The 23,026-nt window shown below is 42.2% G+C and overlaps 1 protein-coding gene across 1 annotated transcript in view; it reads left to right on the top strand.

Moving 5' to 3' along the window:
* The window catches only part of VIPR1 (vasoactive intestinal peptide receptor 1), a 108,027-nt gene that overhangs the window by 41,053 nt on the left and 43,948 nt on the right, over nucleotides 1-23,026 (top strand). The window contains exon 3 of the mRNA XM_014945125.1: nucleotides 16,235-16,342. Coding sequence (XP_014800611.1) covers nucleotides 16,235-16,342 — 108 coding nt within the window. The remainder of the gene's footprint in view (nucleotides 1-16,234; nucleotides 16,343-23,026) is intronic.

Here is a 23,026-nt window from a genome sequence, read left to right as displayed (position 1 = left end):
GGGGGGCTTAATCACAGGTGTAATTTGATGTGTCATATAGATTAGTCACTTATTAAGAACACCTGATGGCACTGCTGAGATTGATCACTGGCTCAGGATAAGCAGGTAGATCTCCACTGATAACAGTAATGCTGTTTTATCTTCCTTATAGTGGGTGTATGTGCACGGGTGAGACGGATGGTCTCTTTTCAAATGAAACTTCTGTGTTTTCAGTGCAGGTAGTAGGTGCCAATTACTGTTCCTGGTGTCAGCAATCCTGGACCACAGGATTATTAATCCTGGACCACCTGCTGATTATTATTGGCAGGATGGGAGTCTCTATTCCCTATTAGGAGTGTGATTCTGTATCCATGAAGTTGCCCACATTTGCTGGTGTCAGCAATCCTGGACCACAGAATTATTAATCCTGGACCACCTGCTGATTATTATTGGCAGGATGGGAGTCTCTATTCCCTATTAGGAGTGTGATTCTGTATCCATGAAGTTACCCACTTTTGGGAAGACTTTAGCAGGGACATGAGGAGACACAGGGGTCATGATAGCGTGCCCACCTCTGATGAGAAGATGTTATCTTTTCAGCACGGGAAGGGCAGCAGAAGATGCAACCGGGAAGAAAACAGCAGGGAAGATCAGTTTCGGCTGGCAGTGTACACAGGAGAATGAAACAGCTCTGAGATCAAAGTCTGGACTTTAAAGGAAGTTTGTAACCATCAGAGGATACTGAACAGCCTTTCTGGAGGTCTGCAGGAAGGAGTGTTTTATTGACTTCGTGGCAGAGCTTGCCCAGTTTATGAAGGGGTGTGTAGGATGCAGTTGGGTATGACAGCACGGGATGGATTTCATGGGCAGGGCTACCCTTGCAGTCCTCTGTCCTCTTATCCTTTTACCTCCATGCCGAAATATCTAGTAAAGATATTTCTGCCACTAAAGTGACAATTGTGATTCAATACAGAAGTGGATTCTTCCCCATTAAAATCAAGACTAAACAGACTGAGAGAGGTTTGTTTCACGTGGGCAAATAGCCGTTGTATGGGACTGGCTCCTGGTGAGGGTTTTCTTTCATTTGATTTTAGGTAGCTCTGGTGTTACTGGCTCCTGGTGAGGGTTTTCTTTCATTTCATTTCTTTCATTTCATTTAGGTAGCTCTGGTGTCTTCTGCCCAAGTGTAGGCATCTCTTTTAGGATGTGATGAATCGCATTCAAATTGTCTTGCTTGTTGATGGGATCTTCGTTTACTGTGAGGGGATACTTTGTGAGCAGCTCAGCTGTGTTGGAAATAACCACACTTTGCAAATGATTCCTGTCTTGGTGCTCAGTGGCTTGGAGGAGATTTGGCCAAATGAGGTGAAGTCGCAATTCCATCATTAGGAGTGATGAATCTGTTCGTTCACATACAGAATTGCATTTCAGTGTCTTGCTTGTTGATGGGATCTTCGTTTACTGTGAGGGGATACTTTGTGAGCAGCTCAGCTGTGTTGGAAATAACCACACTTTGCAAATAATTCCTGTCTTGGGGCTCACTGGCTTGAAGGAGATTTGGCCAAATGAGGTGAAGTCACAAGTCCATCATTAGGAGTGATGAATCTGTTCATTCACATACAGAATTGCATTTCAGAAGCTAAACTTTCACTTGGGTATTTGTTAGCTGATCTTTCCAGCCCTTTGGCCCCCAGAGAGTGCTCACAATATAATTTGAGGCATTATTAAGAAAAAGTTTTCAAAAACCTGTTACTGTGCAAGTGGCAAGATCCTTCCCTGCTCAAGGCAGGAGATGATGTGCAAAACACTTCGTCTTGATCTCAGTGCAGACTGTGTTCCTAAAGGACCTAAAACTCAGCTCAGTGAGATTGGCTGTACCATTTATCTGAAGTGAAACAGCAGATTTTATTTGCTGGGTTTAGACATGTTGGAAAAGGAGTTTTGGTGATTCCTCCCCTTATCTCACAGCTAAGGAGAAAGTGCTACTGGACTGCATCAAACACAGACATACCTTGGTATCGGACTAGTGAAATTTACAGTTCTGTGTTGAGGTGTCTGGCTTTCCGTGCCAGAAATGGGTCATTCTCACAGCAGGCACAGCTGGGACACACTAGATAAAATTCCAGGAATGACACAGATGATCTCTGCTTGTAATGATGATCATGCAAATGTGAAGCATTAGCTGTGGATGCCTAATTTTCCCACCCTAAACACATTTTAATTCCACTCCGTGCTAGTCTCAGCCAGTCTCCCCGCAAACTTTGCCTTACTTGATATCCATAGATTATTGCAACTACAGCAGCACTGTTGCTGCAATTAAGGTGACTCCTGGGTCTCTAGCCCTTAGTTTTCCTCCTTTAAAATAGGAATATTAATATTTTCCTACCTATCAGAGGTTAGGTAAGGACAAAGAAATTGGAACGTGTCCAGCTATTTTATGACAGACTTATAAAGGTGCTGGGGGAGAGAGGAATAGAAAATGCAGAAAATTTTAGCAGGACCCACAATTTAAATTCATAGGCAGCTACTATGTGTCTGGGGAGAAATAACACCCCAAAAGAGAAAATTTATGCCCTCTAGGTTAGATTGCCTCTTCTTTTTCTCCACCTCTCTTCTGCCAAATCAATCTGTACATAGCATTGGACATCAATCTGCGGGAGCAGATTTTGGTGGATGATGTTTTCCCAGCAGCTGCTTCGGGAATTCCTTGGGAATGCTCAGGTTATATCTAAGATATACCAAGCCATATTTCCCTATATTGCCAGTGCTAAGAAATGCAGTGCTGCAATGGGTATGTGGAGGCAGGACCTAACGTCCTGACAGTGCTCCAGTGTCCAGAAGAGCTGGAACATTTAGCTCAGCAGTATCTTGGTGCGGTTACACCACCAGCAACCCTGCGGTGCTGCTTTCTGCGAGTCCAGTGTGCTGTAACGTCAGGTCTGGAGGTTCAGCTGCATCATTCAAAAGGTTCCCAGTTCATCCCAAATTTTCAGCAGCCAGAGGCTGTAGGAGTCTTGCCTGGCCAACAGTTTAGCCGAGTCAGTCCTGTGATTTGAATGCCTTCAGTGAGAGCTCTCTCTGCTGCCCTGCTGGGCAAGCGGGATGTGAAGTTCTTGGGAATTGTTTGCTGAAAGGAGTTTACATTCCACCAGCAGCTGCAGGGATACCAGCAGCCTGGGCTGTCTTCTTTCTCTTTCTCTTTGCTTTCTGAGTATACGGAGCTGCTTCTCTATTGACATCTCCCACCAGTGCAATGTAAAAAAATAAATAAGCATTCAGTTTTGCACCTTTGCTTTCTGAGTATACGGAGCTGCTTCTCTGGTGACATCTCCCACCAGTGCAATGTAAGAAAATAAATAAATAAGCGTTCAGTTTTGCACCCTTTACTACAAGAAAGACATTGAGGTGCTGGAAGGTGTCCAGAGAATGGCAATGAGCAATGAAGCTGGTTTAGGATGGATATGAGGAACAATTTCTTCACCAAAAGGTTTATCAAACACTGGAACAGGCTGCACAGGGAAGTGGTTAAGTCATCATATCTGGAGGTATTTAAAAGACTTGCAGATGTGGTGCTGAGGATCATGGTTTAGGGGTGGACTTGGCAACACTAGGTTAATATGATCTTAAAGATCTCTTCCAACCAAAAAAAACATTATTTAAAAGACTTGCAGATGTGGTGCTGAGCATGATGGTTTAGGGGTGGACTTGGCAGTGCTAGGTTAAGATGATCTTAAAGATCTCTTCCAACCAAAAAAAACATTTCTATGATTTTAATGCAACTCCACAACCTGGGGTTCTCCAAGTGGTTTTAGGAGCTTATAATAAATAGAGTTCTTCAGTCCTCTGCATTACATGGACAATGCTTACAAACATATTTCAAAAGTGAGGAATGCCATCCCAGCCCCACTGAAAACCAGGCTTTTACTTCAAATATTTTTTCAACCAGGACATCTGTATACAATACAGTAACTGCTTAGCTGATAATACAGTCAGCAGCAGCAAGGAAGCTCTCCCAAGGGTTAGGAGGAGAGAATGGCTGAAGGGCGTTTTGTTTTTCAGGTCCACAGATGGTGGCAAATCTCTCTCCAAGTGTGGTTGAGCTCCTAGAAGTTTGCTGCAGGGCAGGTTTCACCACTGCATTGCATTGCTTCTTGCTGACTTCCCCTTGCTTTTCGTGTGTAATAATCCCCGAGCAAAGAGGGTTTGGGTTTTTTTTTTTTCCCTTTCCATGGCTGCAGTTTAAAAACTGTTCAACTTAACTTGAAGCACTCAAATAAAATTTAAAAAGCCCATTAAAAATGGGATAATTATCATTATCCCATTATTGCTAATCATTTCCCTCTGCAATCAGATATTCTTTGGGAAGCAGAGAGTTATTTAGGAATGGCAGTTGAATAAGGTACTATGACTCAAGCTTGGGTGGGATGAGCAGCTTTGGAGACCATGCTGCTGTGCAGGAAGAGGGGCATTGTATGGTAAGTGGAAAGCACTTTGTGGAAAAGCAGTGGGAATATTAGGCAGCACTTAAGCACAGGAATCCTGGCCCAGAGTTGGTGATAACTTTAATGGCATGGAAGCTTGGTATGAGGGAAAATATTTAAGAACATACAGGAGGCTTTTAAACTACAGAAGACTCCCAATGCCACAGCCTGACGACCTGAGCAGATGGGATGTGGTTTTCTGCATTCGCATAGTTCCTCAGCTTAGTATCACGAAATCACTGAGGTTGGCAGGGACCTCCTGATACCATCTGGTCCAAACCCCCAACTAAAGTACAGCCAATCAAATCAGGTTGCTCAGGGACATGTCTAGTTGGGTTTTGAATACCTCCAGGGGTAGAGACTCCACAACCTCTCTAGACAACTTATTCCAGTGTTTAAGTATGTTAATGAGTGGAAAAAAATCTTCTGTTTAAATGGAATTTCCTGGTTTTTGGTTTATGTCCATTGTCTCTCTGTTTTCTTTGCTTTCCTCTGAATTCCATCAAATATTTATACATATTGATAAGATCCCACCTGAACTTTCTCTTCTCCAGACCAAACAGTTCCAGCCTTTCCTCATATGTGAGATGCTCAAGTGCCTTAATCTTCTTTGTAGCCCTTTGCTGGACTCTCTCCAGTATGTCCATGTCTCTTGTGTACTGGGTAGCCCAGACCTGGACCCAGCACCCTAGATGGGTCTCAGCAGCGCTAAGCAGAGGGTAAGGATCACCTCCCTTGACCTACTGGCAACAGTCCTCCTCCTAATTCAGCATAGGACACTATTCACCTTCTTTGTGGTGAGGTCACACTGCTGGCTCGTGGTCAACTGGTGGCCACCAGGACCACCAGGTCTTTCTCTGAAAACTACTCTCCAGTGTGTATGTATGCAGGACATTATTACTTCCCATGTGTAGGACTTTGTATTTCCCTTTGTTGAACTTCTGGTACTATGGTTTTTCAGGACTTTTTTTTTTTTCTCCAAAAGGGAGGAATTTTGGCTTGATTTGGATCCTGAATTCTTGCAGAAGTTAAGTGTAAGTGAAACAAGATCAGAACTTCACAGCTGGAGGCTGTCGGCATCTCTCAGAGTCAGACTAGCATTTAGTCTGTCGCTTCCCCACAGTTCAGTAGCGTGGAGATAGCCGAGATGATTTTCTAAGCATCAGCGAAAATTGCCAGTAGCCATCAAGGAGCTGCTACAGTTGAGCTGCTTCTGATACCTAAATTACTTCAGCACTGCACTTTATATTTGCAATCTAGACCTGTCTGTCTTGCAAGCAGGATTTGAAACCTGATCAAAAAGTCAGAAAAGTGGAAAACATAAAAAAAAAAATATTATAGTGCATATCCCCCTCCCAGTGCAAGTTCATATCTGCTTAACTTGTACATACATCACATTTCTTGTGGGCTACAGAGCTGTCCTCCAGGATCATCACCAACATTGTCAAATGCAAAGAAATCCAGGTAGGAAATAGTCCATTGTGTTTACTCCCTGTAAACTGCTTTTCCTGTTCCACGGGCCTAGAGCAGAGGCTGGCTTGAAAAGCCAAATTTGGAGCTTGGGGTTCTTTGTCAGTCTCCCTTGAAGAAGTCAAGGCGTTTGATAGGCGAAGAAGCAGTGAACATATGGAAATTAAAAGTCAAGCTGGAAAAAAGTTAATGAAGTTTAAATTAGAAGTCTGTTTATTCATCACCATCTGTTTATAGTGCAGTAAGAAAAGAAATAATTAATAGTTCCTTGTTTGCAAAAGTTCAAGTGAATTCTCACCTTCCAGTTGCATAAGACCTCCTGGGACAGATGATGTGTCGGTCAGATTTGTATCTTATCAACATCTTTCCAGGTGCTCCATCACTAGAGCAGGCACCATGTGGCTGATGTGTTGAAGTGCTCAAGGCAGTGCACACAGCAGGGTGGAGAAGGGGATGGATTGACCACTTACCCCAGGCTGGGGAGATGCTGTGTTTTCTGGTTGCATCAGGGTGGTGGTACGTCCCTTAGACCTGCCCAAATGCACACATGGGTGCTCCTTACACCTTCACATACATGAGGATGGATGGGTTTGTTAGCAAAAAGCTTCCTTCATTAATGCTTTCCTCATCTGCTCTGTGACTTTTCTCAGCCACCAACTCTTCATGCTGCAGCACTTACAGAGGTGAGGCCTGCTCTCTGGAAATTCAAAAGAAAGAAATCTGCCCTGTATTTTTCAGAGCATTAATCTTTCCTTGGCCACACTAGGAAAGTTGACATCTGAAACGAGAGAAGGAAGCACCTGTTGCCGTGGTGGTAAAACCAGCTTCAACACTTAGATGTGAGCAGCCCCCAGACTTTTGGGTTGGTTGCTCCAATCCACTCTGAAGTTGATGGCCATTCTTCCAGGCCATGAGTCTCTTTCTGTGGAAATAGTACTCAAAGATGTTATCTGACTGTCCATCTTTGCTTGGTAATCCACTGCTCAAGGAGGGTGCACCTCTCCACTGAGGACTGCTCATTCCCAGTTAAATAGTGGCACCTGCTCAGTTGCTCATCATTGTCTGAGCTCACCCTGTCACCTGAAGTCCAGGCACCTACCAGACACGGCATGAAATTCAAACACAGCTCTACACAGCACCTCATCATTCTTCCCTGTAGAACTAAGGAACTGATTTTTGCCTTGACCTCACCTTTCTACAGACACACTCATGAGATAAGACATTAAAACATCTGTTTTCTGCCTTAATACGCTCTAGGGGTGGAGGCTTTGCTTTTGTTTTTCCTGCTGCTGACATGTCCTGGCTGCAAGCTTTCTAACAAACAGCAGTGTCTATTTGACATGGGAACAGCTGTCTTGTGGTTTGTTGGGATTAACATAAGGCTTGAACTGAAAAAGGCATTTTCATTTGGAGGGTATGCGGCATTTTTAAATGCCATCAGATTTTTGGTTACCTTTTTTTAGCATAAGATAATATAAAAATGCACGCTGCCTTAGTCATGCAAAGATTATAAAAATAAGGAGAATATGCCATTGCTACAGATCAATGGAAAGCAAATTCAAAACATTTTCAAAGCTCTGGATGATTGCTCAGATGAAATCCATCTATGCAGAGCTTTTGTTTCTGACAACTGCTTGTATTTGTCCCCCTCACGTCCCATCAGATTTCTGGTTAACAAATCTCTCCTTTCTCATCTTTTTTTTTTTTTTTTTTTTTTTTTATTTCTTTTCCTGCTGACTGTATCAGAGCACTTTCATGACAGTGTCCACCCCTTTTTACATACGAGAAGTACATTGAAAAACATTGCATATGCCATAAATTTTGTTGAACTCCCGTTACAATATATGGCTGAGATCCAAAACCTGCTGAGCTGATGGAGATTTTTCCACTGATTTTACTATGCATCTGGCTTTCTGTAATCTAGGTGCCTTTATTTCTTGATGCGCAGAACTTTTAACTTAGAAAAGCGAAATTGTGGAGAACACGAGAAGCTGAGGTCAGAGATACCACGCTTTACAATCACCAGGCCTGAGTAGGTTTTCTATTATGGAAAGCTTTTAAATTATCGCTATCTCACAAATTTATTTTCTTTTCTATTTTCTTGCCTTCTAACCATTACATATGCTTCCATGTGAAACCAAAGCTTTCTGGTTCCTTTTGTCCCTTCCTACAGAGCTAAGGCACAGGGTTCTACACAACCTTTCCTGCTTCTGCAGATGTTCCTCTATATTTATGGGCGAGAAACATATTTTTAGCACAAATTCCAGCACATTTAATAAGCAAGAGCCAAATCATGAAGATTTTACATGGTGAAACTCTCTCTATTTTTGTGTAAGGACTGCGTTATCATTCTAGTAGCAGGACAGGCAGTCTTTGACTTAGAGTTGGTAGAGGAAACTTCCTTTTTACCCTTCCTTTTTTCAGTGGGGTGTTATATCTTAGCCTAATACTTACCATGAAGAAGAGCAACACAGTGTTGGCTGAAAATCTTCTCCATTGCAAAGCACAGAATGTGGTCTTGAAGGTACAGGATGATCCTTTAAAGTAGCAAGAGGGTAAGATTCCTCTTAATCATGCCATCATTGCTGTAGGAGAGGCCTCTCCACAGCTTATTCCAGATTGCTAAATTGTGGGCTCATTGCCAAAAGGGACTGTCACTTGCCTCTTTGCCTTCAATGAGCAAGTCAAACTGAGTTGGTCAATGAGAGGGTTTACACTTAATTAGAGTGGCCGGGTCTCCTGAGCTCCCATCTTCAGGATACAAATCAAGTTGCTGTAGAAATTGGTCAAGGAATTGATGCAAATTGAACTAAATGTTGGAAAAGTTGAGGAAAATCCTTCTGACTCTCACAGCTGCTGCACTCGTGTCCTATCCTTGCTTGGCCTGTTTTATCAGGAAGACCCACAAAATCTCTAATGCTTTCCTCCTTTCAGCATCCCTGTTTCCTTCTGGTAGGCAAGACAGTGAGGTACGGAGAAGCTACAGCCTGGGTGACCATTTTAGAATTTACACTCTCAGGGTAGTCACTCTTGCCTCCCCCACAGTCAGAAAAGCATTACTAGACGTTGAGCCTAATCATCTTGACTATGAAATGCTGTTTGGAGGTGTGAACATGGGAAAAGCCCTATAGGAAAACTACATAAATTAAAAGTCTGGTAGTTCCTTATAGATCTAGTCCACTACAACTTCTGGAAGAGCAGGGGAATTTGAGCAAGGAATGAAGAAGCCCTGGAATAATCCTCTAAGCATGCTCCATGCCAGAGCACTAGAGATCTCTCTCTTGTTTAGATACTAGTGAGGAGATGAATTATGTTTTTGGCAACCCGCTTTGTAAATCTTTGTCTTAAATGTTGGATCTTTTGTTTCAGTTTACATGTTCTAGAATTAGGCAGAAGGGCTCAGCTCACAAAATTGATTTGTAAAAAGAGTGATCCAGAGGGATGAAAGAAGTTGAGTGTTTATTTAGTTTGTTAGCTAAAGAAAGATTAGAAACTTTTTTTTAAGTTGTTTCCTAGTAGGTTAGCTAAAGAAAGATTAGAAACTTTTTTTTTTTTTAAGTTGTTTCCTAGTAAATGGTGATGATGGAAAAACTCATAGGATTTTCGTGCTTAAAAATAATCCTCCAGAAATAGTCTCTGGTGATTTCTTTCACGCTCAGAATGACTCAGTCTGGGGGCTTAAGGTGAGGTTTCCTTCATACATCTTTGAGTCAAATTTCTGCAAACATTTAAGAAGAAAGGTATCTTTTAACATTTCCTGTTGAGTGCTTGGACAGCTTCTGCTGGAAGCCACTGCAGAAGCACAAACCAGTTTTTATAGCAAGTAACAGAGTTCTTGTGTTCTCCAGCTTGTACACAGAGTGGGAAAAATGAAATCAATAGCTCTGTTTCGTGACAGATATTGAGGCAAAGTCCATGTAAACTCTTTTCACTTACTCTCAATCTGGGGATCCTTTTTGCTTTCTGTGATTGCCCGAGTCCATTTTTCGCTGAATTGGAACAGCAAATCCCTCACTGAGGGAAGAATAAAGGAGCATCAGCGCGCCACGAAGAGCACATCAGTGGTGGGAAGGAAATGCTACAGTGTCAGGGTTTTGCATGCCCTGGCAGGATTGTGGTTCTCCTTCAGTTAAGTGGTTTCTCTGTCACATCCTGCCTACAGTGCTGGAGTGATAGCAGGCAACACGATAGGCAAAAAAATACTCAAATTAAATGCAAAGCCATGGAAAGTTGAAAGGGGAGCTCTGAGGGGATGGGTTTGCTTCAGAGCAGACTGTCAGCGTTGATAAAAATAAAAAAGTGATGAGATGGAGCTGAGAGAGGAGAGATGCCCACAGGTTGCTTGAGTGGGGCTGGGGAGAGGAGGGCACGGCAGGGAATACAGAGGGAAAGGGTTGAATTTTACAGGGAAATGTGGGAGGATTCATTTAGTGAAACCTTGGAGCCGAGTTAGCCCCGGTCAAACCCGATCTGTCACAGAATAATAACGTAAAACCCTATTCTGCAAGTCCAGGGCAGGACAGGGTAAAATTAAAAACACAAAAAGTACAAGAGATAAATGATCAGGAACTGCTTCCTTGCTAGAAGCAACCAACTGGGCTAGGACGCTTCAGTTTGAAAAAGAGATGCCTGAGGAGGGATATGAGAGAGGATTTTTCTCCCCAAGGAAAAGGATATTGTGGTTAGGTTATGAATATTTCTGTCTTTTTAAAAGAAGTAGGCAATTCCTTATGAAATCAGCAATGAGCAGGTTTTGTAGCCCTTTGCTGGAGGTTGTATTTTCAGAAAAAGTTGTATTTTTTTCTTTCAGTGGACACATAAACTGTGCAACTCCTTGGCCCGGGATGTTGTGAATTTTAAAAATTTCCATGTGTTCAGAAGCAAAATCAAATTGCATTTAATTAAAAAAAAATGGAAGAAAAAGAATCTGTGCAACTCCTCGGCCCAGGATGTTGTGAATTTTAAAAATTTCCACGTGTTCAGAAGCAAAATCAAATTGCATTTAATTTAAAAAAATTATGGAAGAAAAAGAAACTAAGAAATTTTTTATTATTACATACAACTTTGAAGAGTTAAATAGAAGATTATCCCTGATTCATGAAGTCTCTGCTCATTGGAGTCTGGGGAAGCAGTAGTAACCCAATGTTCATGATGAGATTTCCTGGCCTTTACTGCAACTGAATTCAAGCTGCTTGTCTGGAACTGAGTCAGTAGATTGTTGCAGGGATCATCTTTTAGGGTTTGTTTTCCTTAGGCAGGCAAAAGCTTAGTGCTTGATTGGGACAAGAAGGTTGATGCAGTGATAATTGGTTGTAATGAGACCAAACTGTGCAAACCACAGGTGAGCACCCAGGCTGCGCTTCTGCATGAGCTTGTAAGTGGGGGAATAAATGTCACCCAATAGCTATTTACAGTCCCAACTCCAGAGAGGTTGGAAACCGCCTGCTGATATCAAATTGGAGTGAAAATGAGTTTTCTTTACAAGCACACCAGTCTGTGATGGTACCCAGTGGTGTCTCAGCCTGGCTTAATCAAGCTGCACCTTTGCCTTCCTGTTTTCTACCTGTGGGTAGTGAGAAGCATACAGAGATCCCGAGATATGCCAGGCATTGAATGGGCATATTTGCATCTGAACCTGGATTAAAAAAGCAAAAGTCTTGTATGTGAACATCCTTCAGAAGAGGCCAGGAATGACCCCATTCGTTAGGGAGAATTTGGTGCAAATGAGAGATGTGCTGAAAGGGCTTTTTTCTGAATTGGGAGTTCACCTGGGCTAAGAGAGTGCCTGACACCAGCCTGCTGCCGTTCTTTTTCTCCTCAGCCTAACCTAGTTACATCTCAGAGCCATGCCAGAGCTCTGGAAGTCATGTTTATTCATGAAAGACAGTTATTCTCTGCTGCTTCCTAGATAAGCTTTGACTGTATATTTGCTGTAAGTGTAGATATGACTCACATAAATGGGTTTTGTGCTCTAGTCTGCTGGTTCTGCAAACCACTGTATACCTGTGCCTCGAAATGATTGACCTGTTTTCTGTTTATTAACCTTTTAAAGGGAGAGGAAATGAGGGCTTGAGCTTTGATTCCCATTTAGTGGAGACAGTGGAAAAGGTTATCACCTTCTGCAGCTGTGATGGGGTTTCCGAACTCACTGCAGCCAAGACTGTGTCAGTGGTCTTCACCCACCTCTTTCAAGTCAGCCTCTTAGAAGAGAACTCTGGAAAGCCCCGGTGAGGCTGGTGCTACCCTTGGCTTGTACTTGGGACATTTGGCTTGCAAAGAAGGAGACTGAGCTCTTGGATGTAAAGATCTGAGCTCCAGCGTGTGGCCAGCAGTTTCCAACCTGTTCATTGATGGTCCTCCTTGAGTAAGACTTCAGGACGCTGCTTCATGAGGGAGAGAGGTGGCTGCTAGTAATTACACTAATTGTATGCCTTACAGTGCAGCGATGAGTGGTTTGATCTGCTTATCTGAAGCAAGGTTAAAAGGCAGCTTCATTAGAGTTGTGAAGGATTTGTACCCGCAGTCCTCCAGAAGAAGACGTTTAGCTCCAGAGAGCACTTCATGATCAGCCAGGCAACAAAGCTGAGTGTCTGGAAGTCACAGTTAAAATAATTTAAAAGGAAAAGGGTTTCTTTTATATATATGTCTATCTATTTATGATGACAAGAGTTTAAAGGGTATACCTGATTACCTAGGGGCGTGGTAAATGCTGCTGTCTTGAAACAGTCACACACTTGTTTTAACGCTGCTTCTCCAGGATCACTCACTTTTGATCCTTTCTGAAGCAAAGCACAGCCCTTGGCAGTGTGTATCCCCTGGCTTTTGATAAGAAGCAAATGAGCAGAAAAGTTCTTTAGATTGAAATGGAGTTGAACAGTAGGTGTATTCATGGCTTATTTCTACCTGCTGCTTTGGGTAGGGCTTAATAAATACCCTTGCATCCTCCCTGCAGATACTGAGTGCAAGGGAGGAGACACCATTTATAATTAATTAATGGAAAAGTACTTAGCAATCACCAAACATGATTTGATCAAGCACAACAAGTTGTCATCTTTATTATATCCGTGAAGGCCAAGTGATGCCACAGGGAAGACAGCAATTTCCCTTTTCCAAGGCACGTTTCAGCTGTTTCTGCCCTCAGATAGTTTTCTCAGGTATTCGTCTGTCACAGTGACATGACTCGAGGCCACACCTCAAGTACTGTGTCTAGTTTTGGGCTCTTCACTATAAAAAAGACATTGAGGTGCTGGAGCATGTCCAGAGAAGGGCAACGAAGCTGGTGAGGGGTCTAGACACAAGTCTTGTGAGGAGCGGCTGAGGGAACTGGTGTTGTTCAGCCTGGAGAAAAGGAGGCAGAGGGGAGACCTTATCACACACTACAACTACCTGAAAGGAGGTTGTAGGGAGGTAAGGATAGGTCTCTTCTCCCAAGTAACAAGTGATAGGACAAGAGTTGTGCCAGGGGAGGTTTCTTCATCGAAAGGATTGTCAAGCATTGTGACAGGCTTCCTAGAGAAATGGTGGAGTCACCATCCCTCGAGGTATTTAAAAGACAGGTAGACATACTGCTGAGGGACATGGCTTGGTGGTGGACTTGGCGGTGGTAGGTTAAAGGTCTCTTCTAACCAAAATGATTCTGTTATTCTGTGACTGAATATTGCCAGCCAACTCCCTGATCTCAGCGGTTTGACAGATTAAGGTCTATCAGCGTTGGAGAAAGTCTTGGAAAAAATGGTTTTCTATTCAATAAAGGTTGTCTGTGTCCTGGATTTGATGGACAGGCACGAATTTTTGCCAGATGGTGCAATGGGCTGGTGACAGGGTAAGCTGCAAGAGTTGGACTACAAATGCAAACCAGGTGTCAATCTTTGTATTGTTCCAGTTCATTAAACTCAAGTTACTCATGCAGGCCTTCTTCTAGTCATTGAAGAGAACACCACCACCTCCAAAGAATGATTCATTTGCTGAACTCTAGATAACCATCCTACAGTGACATGAAGTGCCATTCAGGGCTCTGGTTTCCATTGGCATCTTCAGGTTTACACATCTGACTTTTAGATGCATATATTTAGGGAGATGAATCCCACCTTTAAAACTTGGACCCTTCCAGGCAGCTGCGCAGGTAGTGTCAGCACATCTAGGGAGATCACTGAGGAAGGACAATGTTGGAAGAGCTCATAGAGACATATGAGAGATCTTCACAGAGGCAATAATTTTTAAAGATTTTTTTGTGTTTTGCAAGGGCAGTCTTGTATGTCTTTACTTTCTTCTTTTTTTTTTAATCAGAAAGAGCTTTTTTACAAAAGTGAACCCCTAATCGCTTTTTTTCATGCATCACAGGTTGTGGTGAAAAATTCTAAGAGAGGAGAAGATACAGATCACAAAAATTCTCAAAGTGCTTAATTCAGGACATTTAAAAAGCCATCTGATACCATCACCTGGTATTTTATTTTACATTATAACCTGTCCTGAGGTAATGGGTGCACTATAATTCATTCAGGCTGATGGAAGTAAAGATTGTAAAACATGAAAGATCCTGTCATGAAATCATCTATTTTCCATGGGCAGAATATCTAATATCTTAATACTTTTGGAGCTACTGGCTGTTTGGCGGCAGATAAGTATGATGCTGTGGAAACTGAGCTTTACACCTGATATTAGAAACTTGAAAACTGAATTTTAATGAATGCTACAGAAGAGCGTGCACGAAGAAGATACCGTCAGTTACTCGTTTTTTCAAGCTCCAATAAACTCACCTCAGGACTTCATTTAAGAAGTTCTGTTTGCTCATGAAAGAAGGAAGGAAGGAAAAACCTGTAAAATAACTTTGAAAGCCAGCTGAGGGGTTTTTTTTTCAGCTTCAAAGCATTTTTGTGTGCTCTCTTTATTGATCTGAGGCAGCATGCTGCCTCAGTCTGAACAGACTGATGATGATACCAGCCTTTTTCTTAGCTCAAGTGGCAAAAGATGATTTAAAGGAGGAATTTCAGTTTGGGATATAATTACTGAGAAATGCAGCTTGGCAGTGGTTTTCATAGTTCCCTTTGCTTGCATGCGAAGAGTATTTTCTCAAAGCTTTCTTCTTCATATTCTAGTTTCTTGTGTTAGGCTGTTGACCTTAACAGCAACACGTTAGTCACATTTGGGGAAGTGTTGCAATCTAATGGGGCATGACAAATAACCGAGAGCAGAGGTGCTATAAAAAAGTGAGGTCTGTTGACAACCCATCTATCTAATCCAGGCAGCAATTGAAGTGCCTGTCTGTTGGAAATTTAAAGGGGAAAAAAAAATGTTTTCAAAATTCTAGTAAGAACTGTAATATATATAAAATGTCAAGGCAAAAACAGGTCTGATTTTTTTTTAATTCAAGTCTGCCAGCTCCTTTTGGCGTCAGTGCTAATGTTACATTATTCAACATTGCGGGATGTATGTGGTATCTTTTGAGAAAGCAGAAATAAAAGGACAAAGTAATATTATAACTCCATAGAAGGACACGCCTGGTGATTTTTTTTCTCTCAGGAAGTTTTTATTCTATTCAAAACATCTTCAGAAGTGCTTAATTTTAACAAAATCCTGAGTTTTCTCCCTGAAGTTAGTTCCATTGATTATACCTTCATTTGTAGCTTGGATAGCTAGGAGTGTACCACCTTGCATCACCCTTCCACAGAGAGAATCTCCTGGAGACAGCACTGTCCCTCCTCAGTCTCCAGGAGTGGTTTCTGCCTTCTCCCTTTTTAAGGAGAAAAACTGCTCCTTGAGAAGGGATTTGGCTTCTGATCTCCTGATTGCCATCAGTGTCCCCTTCCTGCTGAGCACACCCCCTGCACAGTGAGATCATTTCAAGGGGAAGAAAAAGCTGGTGACAGAAGTTTGGGGGAAGCAGAGAAAGGAGGAGAACGTTTCACAAGCTCAGATCAGGTGTTTTAATGCAAGAGGGAGAGATAAGGGCAAGGAAGAGAGATATTTAATTAGGCATTTCTGACCCTTTCATCTCAAAAAAGGGCACTGTTCTCTGTTAACTCTGATTTGCCTGGTTCTTGCACAGATCTGCTGTTCTTTCTGTGCTGACTTCTGGAAAATTACAAACACAACCAGTGCTGAATTTCAGGTACTGGGGAAGCTGAAAGCTAAATGTTTAAAGAAAATATTTCTGTACCTTTCCTTCCAAAAGGTGCCTCCACCACAGTGGTAGGCTCCACGTGCTTTTGCACAGCTGCTCTGCTCTACCCTTGTTCCTTTCCTCTCCTCTCTCCGGCAGATACTACTCATGCTTCTCCTACCATCTGTTTTTCTCTTCTCCCCAGGCTGCAGTAGGCAATGGGACAACATCACGTGCTGGCCTGAAGCAGAGGTTGGAGAAGTTGTGGTACGGCCGTGCCCAAAGTACTTCAGATTCCTCACCACTTTTCTCGGTAAGCTAAACCAGACACGTCATCTCAGTGAAATGGTTTTGTGGCTTCACTGCCTGTGGGGTTCCACATCACATCACAGGGGAAGCCTCTTGGTATAATCAGAGGGAGATACAAGCCCTTTGCACAAGGTAAGGAAGTTTCCAAGCCATACTTGAACGTCCAAACCGTTAGAACATCCTCCCTATCCTTCTTGCAGCACCATGTGCTATGTTGGATCGCAGGGAAGCAAAAGTGTCTCCTGGTACAATCCAATAATACGGATGTTGTGCAGTGAAAATTGAATCAACCTGTGTGATAGTATGTTTGTTGTATGAAATGAACAGTTTAGCACTGTAAGTAATTAAGTCTCTGACATAAAACAAACAAGCTGAAACTGTAGGCAATAAAGCAATTTTTTTTCTGCTGAAATGATGAATTTGGCCACAGGCCAGGAAATTAACCTGACCAATAATGGGCAGGGTAGGTTAATGGAGAAAGTAGCTTAACTTACTGTTCAGCGTGTTCTGGGGAGCTTTAATTTAAAACTCAGGTCTCAAGGGCCACACAGCAACAGGACTCTCTGTCTTGTGGTAGTTCGTAGTCATTGTTTATTATTTTTATTATAGTAGCCCTGCAGACCTCCACAGAGAATTAAGCTCTTTTGCACTGCAGACTATGCACCAAGCTGATAAGTTCTCCACTTTTGCAGTCTTACAGTCCAAACACATGATAGATTATGAATGGAAGGTAGGATGCAGTATCATCCCCATTTAACAGACCAGGACACTGCACTGATTAACCAACACATGCTGATTAAATGACTTGCCCAAAGCACCACCAAAAGTCTTTCTGGACCCAGAAGGGAAATTCAAAATTCCCTGTTACCAAAGCTTCACAGTAGTTCATTGCTGCTGCGTCAACACCCAGGGAAAGCAGGCAGAAGCTGCTGTAATATCACAGCTTGCAGGATGGGACCCCTGTGCATTGGTCCAGCCATGTGGAATAATTGCCTGCTGTTGATGCTCTGTGCCCTCTCCTCTCCCGAGTACAACATTCGCTCACTGGGTTTTAGAGACCCAGAAGAGTTAGTTAAACAGGAAGAAAAAAAACCAAACAACTCCCGAAGAAGATTTTTGCAAAATGACAAAATTATAATATATATATTATAGCGTGTGTATATATATGATCATATATTTATCTCTCTTGTTGTGGCTGTATTGAACTTAAGCTAGTGAAAGTGGGATGCCTTTTATTTTGCTCTAGGATAGACTTATGAGACTCAAGGAAGTTGCCCACTCAGAAGCATCTACTGCTCTCTTAGATGTCCTAGGACGCCTCAGGTAGTCTCCAGATTCTGCTACAGAAAGATGCAGTTCTCTCATAGTTCACGTCATGGGATGTCTCAGGTACTTAAGGGTACCTCAGAAAATCTATGCTTAGGCAAGTGAATGGTTCCTGTTCTGGAAGAAGTCCAGACTCCACCAAGAACAATCAGGGCATCAGTTGGACTCTCTGTGCACTTGTCTCAATGTGCCAAGAGCGAGCCTCAAACCCAAGCCAACCCATGACCCTTCCGTGCATACCCGTGTTGTAGTGTGGCTGCTGGCATTCATGGTGAGCCCAGCAAATGTCATCTAGCCTTGCAGCTGGCAATGTCAGCAACCTTCCAGGGGGATTTCACATTGCTTTGGATGAGTTTCCTCTAGTTAAATGTAGTTTTCTGCATTTGACTGTCATCCAGGGTTTCCAGTCACTGGAGAGCTGGTTGGTTTGGTCAGTGGTGGCTAGGGCATGGTTCAGCTCATCATAGATTAGTCACTTAAGGAGATTAGATGAGCAGCACCATGAAAATACCTATTTCTCCTCATTTAATATGATAAAGCACAGAGTGACTTTCTTTGTTGGAGAAAGTGGATTCAGCACTCTTAATTTCTGCCTTTTACAATGCAGCTGTTCCTGTAGGAGATAGGTTTCTGGGATTCCACCAGCATTAACAGTAATCTAGACAGTACAGTCAACAGACAAGTATATGTAGGAACCTGAGCAGCTCTTTAGATATCATTTGTTGTACTGATAAATTTTCTGTTGAGTGTAGTAGAAAAGCAGACACTAAGCTTGCAGATAGACATCTACACTGTAGACACTGAGGGCTCCATTCAGCTTCTTAAACAAACAGCTGGTGCCATTTGAGACACCCTGGAGGTTCTAAGAAATCTATGAGGATGCCTCAACTGGTGCTAAGATATTTGTATTTATTGAACTGATTTATAACCTGGAATGACATCCATGTCAACAGATGTTAGAGTTTTCTGTATGTAAACTTATCTCTGATATTGTTTTACAGTCAGTGGTGAGAAACAGACTCTTCAGAGGTGCAGTTCAGCTGACTTTCAGATTTCAGTTTCAAGATGAGTTCAAATTGAGAAACCACATATTTCTCCCCATTTACAATCAAATGGTTGTAGAGTGGCTCTGGCAGATGTGAATGTCTTAAAATACAGGTGAATCCCACCTTTGCAGAGCATACGTGCTAGCGTCTCCTTCTATAAACAAAGAACACTGATGCCATTTCCAATGCAGAAACAACAGCTTTGATTTTCTTTGAGCTAGACACTTTGTACAATCATATACATATTTGGAAAGCAGATACGGTCTTAAATAAAGGGAGGGTAAGATTGACTCTTGTTTCATAGGATTTGTTGTAAAATTAATGCCATTAAAGTTTGTGAAGCAGTTCTTCCTTTGTAGTAGTGAGTATCATTGAATAGCTTTCAAGGAAATCAATCATCTGGTTAGTGTGTATGCCTTACTCTTTGATCCCTTTGCAGGAACATGAAAGCTTATGCCAAAGTTGTGAGCAAGAGAAAATCTTTATACTTATAGCAGGAAAAGGATGAAATACTGGGAAACAAAGAGTTAATGTGATTTTCCTGCCTAATGGAGAATATGCTCTTCAACTGATAAATACCCTATCTCATGGTAAATAAAGGATAAAATATCTCGTGGCATTTAGAAACCTTAAAATGCCTAGTATAGTCCTGATGTCATTTGACATTAAATTTTTATGCCATTCACAAATTCAGAAGATTTTCATTATTTCATGACATTCGTCAGTACCATATGAGGGAGATGGATGAAATTATTTTTGGCACCTTTTGTGCATTGCTTGCTATCCCTTGACCAGAGCATTCCAGGAGATGACATTTATAATAGGGATTTGTTCCCCACAGTTTCTCCAAGCAAATTGTCCATCATGAACAAGTCAAACAGTAAAAATTAGCACTGACAGTTTTTAAGCTTCAATTATGAGATTAATTGACTTAAGGGGGTGGGGGTGGAGAAAGCCAAGTTCTTGAATCCCACTCAGCAAGACTGAGACCCTTCTGGGTGTCAAGATTGCCAAACTCATTTTTTCCTCTGATGTTCTAAATTTACTTCAGCTATTCTTTCCCTGTCCTCATTAATATGTTTTACTTCTCTTTCCTGTTCCACTTCCCTTCCTTGTCCTTAGTGGGCCTACTGACTGCATAGACTGCAATTCATCATTAATTCTGGTATATTCCTATTTTCAAGCCATCTAGAACAGAGCTGTCCAGATTGTACAGGAAGGTAGTACCACTTCCAGGGACACCAAAGCATGATGTCTTCCCTGTGTGGAGCTGAGCTCCCCAACATACACGTGTTTGCATAGATCAACTCAGAATCCTTCAGTGTTGGCCAAGTGTGCTGAAACAAACCCAGCATTGTTCTCGCTGCAGATTCAGCCATGTCTGCCACAAGTTCCTGATTTACCCCCCTTTCTCCAATATGAAACGTTTTCATCCCCTTGGTCTGTTTTCATTTTTGCATCAAACACCAACTCTATCCTGGTGTTAGAAATACACTGCCAGGCACTGGGTAAATAGGCTACTACAGTTAGTTCCACTGATGCCACCTGCTAGATTTTAGGGTCCTTGTGTGCTCTGTATGGAGCCCTTCAAATACACTTGTGTCCATGCCCAGCATTGTTCTCGCTGCAGATTCAGCCACATCTGCCTTCTCCTGCTCCACAAGTTCCTTTCTCCAATATGTAACGTTTTCATCCCCTTGTTCTGTTTTACCCAGCATTGTTCTCGCTGCAGATTCAGCCATGTCTGCCACAAGTTCCTGATTTACCCCCCTTTCTCCAATATGAAACGTTTTCATCCCCTTGTTCTGTTTTCATTTTTGCATCAAACACCAACTCTATCCTGGTGTTAGAAATACACTGCCAGGCACTGGGTAAATAGGCTACTACAGTTAGTTCCACTGATGCCACCTGCAAGGTTTTAGGGTCCTTGTGTGCTCTGTATGGAGCCCTTCAAATACACTTGTGTCCATGTTGGCTCAGAGTGAGTCTTGGGGCAGAGCATAGCCATGTCCTGGGATAGTTGAATGAAATTTGTAAGTAGGACATGGATAGGGACTTCAGGGACCTGGTTTTCTGCAGCCTATCTTTTTGATTAATTAAACATACAGATGACACTCTTTCCACTGAACTGTGGGAACCTAACATTAATCATCTAATCTAAAATCCTTGTCTAATTTCTCCTTCCAGCACTTTCAGGACATGGGCTATCCCATGACATTTCTTAGGAAAGGATAAGATACCTCTAGATGTCTACTGTTGCCTCCACAGGGAACCTGATAGTCTACTTTAGACTAGGGTCCTTACATTTCCATGGCAAAAGTTAGGTGAGACAAATCCCAACCTTTTACTTATGCAAAGGAAAGCTCTAATGAGTAGATGAAAACAACCAAAAACGCAGAATCCCATTCATTCTGCATCATCCAAAAATTATTCTCATTTATTTGAAAAACATCTTAATCTCTTTCAAGGCAGCATTCTTCAATTTCTTTTCTCCTTTTTTCTGTGTTGACTTTTGAAACTGGAACAAAAAGAGAATAAAATTAGGAAAGGAATGAGCAGATGGCAGCAGATAAACAGAAGACATTATCACTGCCATCAAAAATGAACCAGACCTGCTATTTATTGACTACAGTGCTCATTTAAAAGGAAACAAGCAGCTGAGTGTATCTGCTATGGAAGTTTGTTCACTGATAGCCCTTGACCTGCTCTCATGCTCAGTGCAAATGTGCCTTTTTATCACAAAGGCAGAATTTCTAGGAAACCTTCTCGTTTACGTGGAATTGTGCCAATTATTTGCCCAGCCCACCCTGAAGTCAGAGAAAAGGGGAGAGGTCAGCCAACAATCCTGTTCCCTGTGCTTATCAAGGCAGCCTCCAGCACTGTTTGATGTTCATTTTTCTCATTTGTCTTGGACAACAGAAGGTCCAAGGCAGAAAGCAGCACTAGTTTATCCCATTTCCACTGATTGGTGTTGATTTTACATTCTCATTTAAGAGTCAACCCTTCCTGTTAGCCAGATCCGCCAATGTGCAGGGGTATAATTGACTGAAGAAACAGGTGGCTTTCTGGATATATGGCTTTTTTACAGCTTGGGTTTGTTTTAGACCTTTGAGATTTGATTGTGGCTGAGCTGTCACGACATGTTTGCCCTGCTGTTCCGAAGGATTGGTTCTGAGAGGTTTTGTAAGCAGTATCTGAACCTCTCCACCACGCTGTGGGACAACCCAAGTCATGTAAGTCCAGTGATAGCAGTGCACACTCTGTTAAGGTCTTTATGTTGAAAGCCCCACTGCCAGCCCATGGCTGTGGAGTTGCTCTATCCTCACCTACCCAGAAATGTGCATCTTTTTCTTGTAAATATTTCCTAGTATACTGTGATTGCAATATCAAAAACTCTATTGAGAAAATTTCCCTAGAGTTTGATAGCTTTCAGTGTGAGAAAACAAACAGCGTTTACAAAAGGTGCGTAATTAAGGGGAGCATGTGATGTTACAAAGGGAGGAATCATCTCTATTTATTAAAGATCGTGATCTTCACACTTAGAAATGTGATGTGCAGAAAGGGGAAAGGAAGAGAAGGGAAAATGGAGGATTTTCCAGAATCCAGGGTCCAGTAAACTTTAGGGGAGCAGAGACGTGGCAGAAATAACTACAGGCCAAGTGATATGAAAAAGAACAAATGAAGAAGCTGAAGGCTCTGTCTGTTGTGTGACATGCTGACACCATGCCACAGGTTGTACTATAGCATGAAGTTATGACATACTGAAAATATGAACTAGCGCGAAACACAAGGCAGAAATTGTACTGAATGAATGAACTTGTGAGGTCATGACTGAGGCAAACCAAGCCAACTTTGGAAACTATCTTGTTATGGCTTACCCCACAAGTCTCTCCCAGATCTAACCACTTCAGCATCCAGTTTTGTGCAAACAATAGCTGTCTGAAAGTCTCAGGTGTTTCCACGTAACAGTAGGACAGATCAATAATAAAAATGGAACTAGAGATGTTCCCGTGGGCACAGCAGCATCTCAAGGAGAGTAAATGATAAGAACTGCTATTGCTTTAATAGCTTCTGCTTGAAAAAATCGATTTCTGAACATGGAATATGATGACAGAGAAGCAGGACAGATTGCTACTCGGAGAAGACCTTCCCCTCTCCTTTAGAAGCTATTAGAGAGAAGGGCTAGAGAAGCAAGAGGGAGACAATAGCGAACACCCCTTAGAAATTACTGACCTTATATCTCTCTGTATGAATTCAGGCTCCCTTAAAAAGCCAATAAGAGGTTTTCTTCCACTAAGATCAAAGAGCTAAAACCT

Source organism: Calidris pugnax, unplaced genomic scaffold (genome assembly GCF_001431845.1).
Source record: "Calidris pugnax isolate Ruff unplaced genomic scaffold, ASM143184v1 scaffold54, whole genome shotgun sequence".
Classification (NCBI taxonomy): domain Eukaryota; kingdom Metazoa; phylum Chordata; class Aves; order Charadriiformes; family Scolopacidae; genus Calidris; species Calidris pugnax.
Note: the sequence above shows the minus strand (reverse complement) of the source record. Positions and strands in the feature narration are given on the sequence as shown.